The sequence below is a fragment of the Pararge aegeria genome, chromosome 10 (assembly GCF_905163445.1).
Source record: "Pararge aegeria chromosome 10, ilParAegt1.1, whole genome shotgun sequence".
In the NCBI taxonomy this organism is placed as follows: Eukaryota; Metazoa; Arthropoda; class Insecta; order Lepidoptera; family Nymphalidae; genus Pararge; species Pararge aegeria.
In genome coordinates, this window is record NC_053189.1 from 5,326,591 (window position 1) to 5,331,231 (window position 4,641).

General features: G+C 36.5%; 1 protein-coding gene across 1 annotated transcript; it reads left to right on the forward strand.

Annotated features, from left to right (window-relative positions):
* The first annotated feature begins 312 nt into the window (after positions 1–312).
* On the forward strand, positions 313–4,072 carry LOC120627160. The gene is made up of 3 exons (XM_039895035.1): positions 313–484; positions 897–1,929; positions 3,735–4,072. Exons 1-2 carry the CDS (start codon positions 346–348, stop codon positions 1,913–1,915), a joined length of 1,158 nt encoding a protein of 385 aa, XP_039750969.1. The 5' UTR covers positions 313–345; the 3' UTR covers positions 1,916–1,929; positions 3,735–4,072.
* Positions 4,073–4,641: the final 569 nt, after the last annotated feature.

Consider the following 4,641-nt stretch of genomic DNA (forward strand, 5'->3'; position numbering starts at 1 on the left):
CCACTGAACATCTATTCAGATATGGATAAAAATATTATAAACTATCGATTACAAGGTACATACAGGGCCTGCCATCCAAATAGTGATTATGCTTCACAAGCTTCATTCTAGCGATTTGGGGTTTTACTTATTGTAGCAACACTCTCTAGCTATCAGCCTTCACGTTATTCATAGTAGGGAAAAAACAATTTTTCGTATGGTATCACTATATTTTTCCCACCCTCACGTAGACATCCCTACCATCAATCATTAACATTTTCGTGCTCAGGGCCTTCGCACGTTGTATTTTTTATTTTAATTGTTACATTTTAGTATTAAAATAAAAGTGAAACTATATAATACACGATGGGCAAAAGGAAGACAGAGGCGAGGGAAGCGAAGATTCTTAGAAAGATAAGGAAACTGGAAGAAAAATTGTCGAACACACCGGCGAGGAAACGTATAATGCGTCTACCTTCTAGTAGTTCGAGTGACGAGAATAATAGTAAGTTTATATTTTATATGATGTGAGTCTCCGTTTTTGGGATTCTTCCTTCATATTTACGCTATGAAAGCGAATATAACCCAAACATATTATGTGAGTCTCCGCTTTTTGGGATTCTTCCTTCATATTTACGCAACCAGAGTACCTATATAAGAACTATATACATGATGTGAGTCTCCGTTTTTGGGATTCTTCCTTCATAATTATCTTATTGAGGAATATTTGGTAGATGTTATAATGATGTGAGACTCCGCTAATTGGTTTACTCCTTCATAATAATTATGCTATGCTATACTATGCACAGTATGGGTTTTATTTTTTATTATTTATTTATTTTTTCCTACCTACCTACTTTTACAGTAGAAGTGATCTTGTAACCTATGTTAAAGTCTAAACGTGGGGACGTTTACAGATGTCAGCCAGACGAAGAATGACATATTATACCAGGCTTTACCGGATTCGTTCGACGCTCTTGATGATGTCACCGAGCGACGTCCAGACATCGTGTTATCAATGGAGGACATAACACGGCCTGAGGCGGCTGTTGAGATACCAGCAGTTTCGCAGATCGGCGGTGCCGATTCAGCAGTCTCTGAAATCGAGGGGAATAATGACCTCGAGTTGGATGGGTCAATACTTTCATTGTTAGGTGATGTTCCCGAACTTGTTACTGAACTCGGACCTCCTATCCATAAGGATATTGCCACAAGATGGCAAGACATTTTGAAAAGAGGGCTTAAAGAGGATATCAAAAGAGACTTGGTAAAGTTATATCCTATACCTAATAATTTAGAAACACTGGTACCACCAATTTTAAATCCTGAAGTAAAAGTAGCACTAGCAGAAAGTTTAGTAAAACGAGACTCTTCTATTTTTCATAAACAAAAACAGATCGGGTTGGCATTGTCAGCACTTAGTAAATCTGTCGACTCTATAATAAGTGACCCAGCCAAAAAGTTACATATCGACACAAAATCGATATTATTAAGACCTTTAAGTGATGCTTGTCGCATTTTATGTGATGTATACCAGCTCGAAACGAAAAGACGAAGAATGCTTATTTTAAGTTCGATAAACCAGAAGATGAAAGACATCGTTATGGATACATTACCTGAAAAATATCTCTTTGGTGACAACATGTCGGAGAAGTTAAAGACAGCTCAAGGTATTAATAGATCGGGACAAATTTTAAAAGTCATACCGAAGACAAGTTTTTTGAGTAAAAATGCTACGTCAACTAGATCAGTCCCAAAGTCTTTAAACCAACGGACCCCATATCGGAAAATAGCAGCACGTTCTTATATGGGGAAACAACGACTGCAGGACCGTGCAGCGCCAGCGCCAACTCCAGCGCCAGCTCAGGGCCGCCAGCGGCACTACCGCCGCAGCCCTCCACCTCCTCCGCGGCGTCAGAGACAGCAGCGGTTTTGAGCATTGACCACGAGGTACGTTATGCGGGGCGACTGTCATATTTCTTTCAACAATGGGGGAATATAACTAGTGACCCGCTTATATTAGACTGGTTAAAGGGCTATAAGATTCCTTTTGTTTCACAACCCATTCGCAGTGATTGGGCTTGTACTATTGTAAGATCTAAAAAGGAATTATTTGCATTTAATAAATGTATACAGAAATTATTAGATATCGACGCCATTTCAGAATCGAATCACGAGGACAGGGAATTTATTTCTACGGTTTTTCTGGTGCCTAAACCAAACGGAGAGAATAGATTTATTTTAAATTTAAAATGTTTAAATAAGTTTATAAAGATTGAACATTTTAAATTAGAGGATTACCGTACTGCCACCAAATTAATGTTTCCCAAATGTTTTATGGCTTCTATGGATCTGAAGGATGCATACTATTTACTACCAATTCATAGATTGCACAGAAAATATTTAAAGTTTAAATTTAATGAGACTCTTTATGCATATAATTGCCTACCGTTTGGCTTAACGACAGCACCGTACGTTTTTACAAAAATATTAAAACCAGTAATGGAATACTGCAGGTCAAATAATATATTAACAGTTATATATTTAGATGATATAATAATATTTGGCAGTTCATATGTGGAGTGCCTTAAAAACATTATATTTATCAAGAACCTTCTCGAAGGTCTGGGATTTCTAATAAATTATGATAAGAGTTGTTTAACACCTTCAAAGGAGTGCAAATATTTAGGTTATATATTTAATTCAGAAGACATGATATTGGAGCTACCCTTTGAAAAGAGAACTAAAATTCAACAATTAATTTTAAAGTTCTTAAATACAAAGACTTGTAGTTTACGGGATTATTCTAGTTTTCTTGGTAATTTAATATCAGCTTGCCCTGCTATAGATTACTCTTGGTTATATACTAAGCGTTTTGAAAGATTTAAATTTTTATGTTTATTATCTAATTCGTCGTACGATCAAATTATACAAATTCCAGCAAGATTGAATGAAGATATGTTATGGTGGTTGAGACATATTAAAGCCGATTATGCTAAGCTACGCAGTCATAATTTTACCTTTGAGATTTTCTCAGACGCTTCTCTTACGGGTTGGGGAGCATATTGTAACGGAAACGGATCGCATGGTTTTTGGACCAACGCAGAAAGGACGAAACACATAAATTTATTAGAGCTTAAAGCAGCTTTTTTTGCTTTAAAAGTTTATGCTAAACATATTACTAATACAGAGATTCTTTTGAGAATCGATAACACTACTGCTATAGCATGTATTAATAAAATGGGTAGTATACAATATCCACACCTTGAAGAAATTACACGACAAATTTGGCAATGGTGTGAAAATAGGGAAATTTTTATATTTGCATCTTATATCAAATCCAAGGATAATGTGGAAGCTGATACCAGGTCTAGAATTAAATTTCAGGAGACAGAATGGGAACTTGCAGATTATGCCTTTCAAGCAATCATTCTGTCGCTAGGACAACCTACAGTAGACTTGTTCGCATCTAGAAATAATAAGAAATGTTCTACTTATGTATCTTGGAAACAGGATCCTGATGCTTGGACAATTGATGCTTTCACAATATCTTGGACTCATCTTAATTTTTATGCTTTTCCTCCATTTGCATTAGTACTAAAGATGATTCGTAAAATTATAGATGATAGGGCGGAGGGCATTGTTGTAATACCAAATTGGCCTACCCAACCGTGGTATCCATTATACCAAAAGATTAAAATTTCTAAGGAGGTATTTTTTCATCCAGATAAGCGATTGCTCGTATCTCCTTTCAGACTTCATCACAATCTGCACAGCTCGCTAGAATTGATTGCCGTGCGATTGTCAGGAAAACGCTAATAGAACGACATCTTTCCTCAAGATCTGTGGATATCATCTTATCGTCTTTAGCTGACAGTACCTATAAGCAATATGATGGATGTATTAGGTCTTGGATAACATATTGCGAGAATAAAGAACTAAGCTATTGCTCTGCATCGATTCCAGAAATTATACATTATTTAAGTCAGCTTTTTGATCAGGGAGCAAAGTATGGGACTATTAACTCTCATAAATCAGCAATAAGTTTATTAATGGGAAATTCTATTGATGATACCAGAGTTAAGAGATTTATGAAGGGAGTGTAAAGGTTACGGCCTCCCGCGCCTAAATATGATATAACTTGGGAACCTAATATAGTTTTGAATTATTTAAGCAAGTTATGGCCCAACCATACGTTGAGCTTAGAGGACCTTTCAAAGAAAGCTGTTACACTTATTGCCTTGGTGACGGCTCATCGTGTCCAGACGATATCTCTCATAAAGACTAGAAACGTGTTTGTAAATCAGGGTAGTGAAGTGATTATCAAAATACCCGATTTTATAAAGACTTCTAGGTTAGATGCACATCAACCTTTGTTAAAACTCCCCTTCTTCACTCCCCGGCCTGAAATCTGCCCAGCATTATGCGTCTTAGCTTATTTAAATAGAACTGAGAATTTGCGGGTAAATAATCAAGACAGATTATTTTTAAGTTACAAGAAACCTTATAAAGAGATATCGACGCAGACATTAAGTCGCTGGATAAAGACTATTTTGGCTAACAGTGGCTTGGATACTACAATATTTAGTGCCCATAGCACTCGCCATGCATCAACTTCGTCGGCTTATAGGCTGGGAGTCAATCTTGACATTATAAGGAGAA

Coding starts and splice junctions, on each gene's coding strand:
- LOC120627160 (XM_039895035.1), top strand. CDS start 346: ATGGGCAAAAGGAAGACAGAGGCGAGGGAAGCGAAGATTCTTAGAAAG. Junction 485..896: donor TTCGAGTGACGAGAATAATA/GTAAGTTTATAT, acceptor GGACGTTTACAG/ATGTCAGCCAGACGAAGAAT.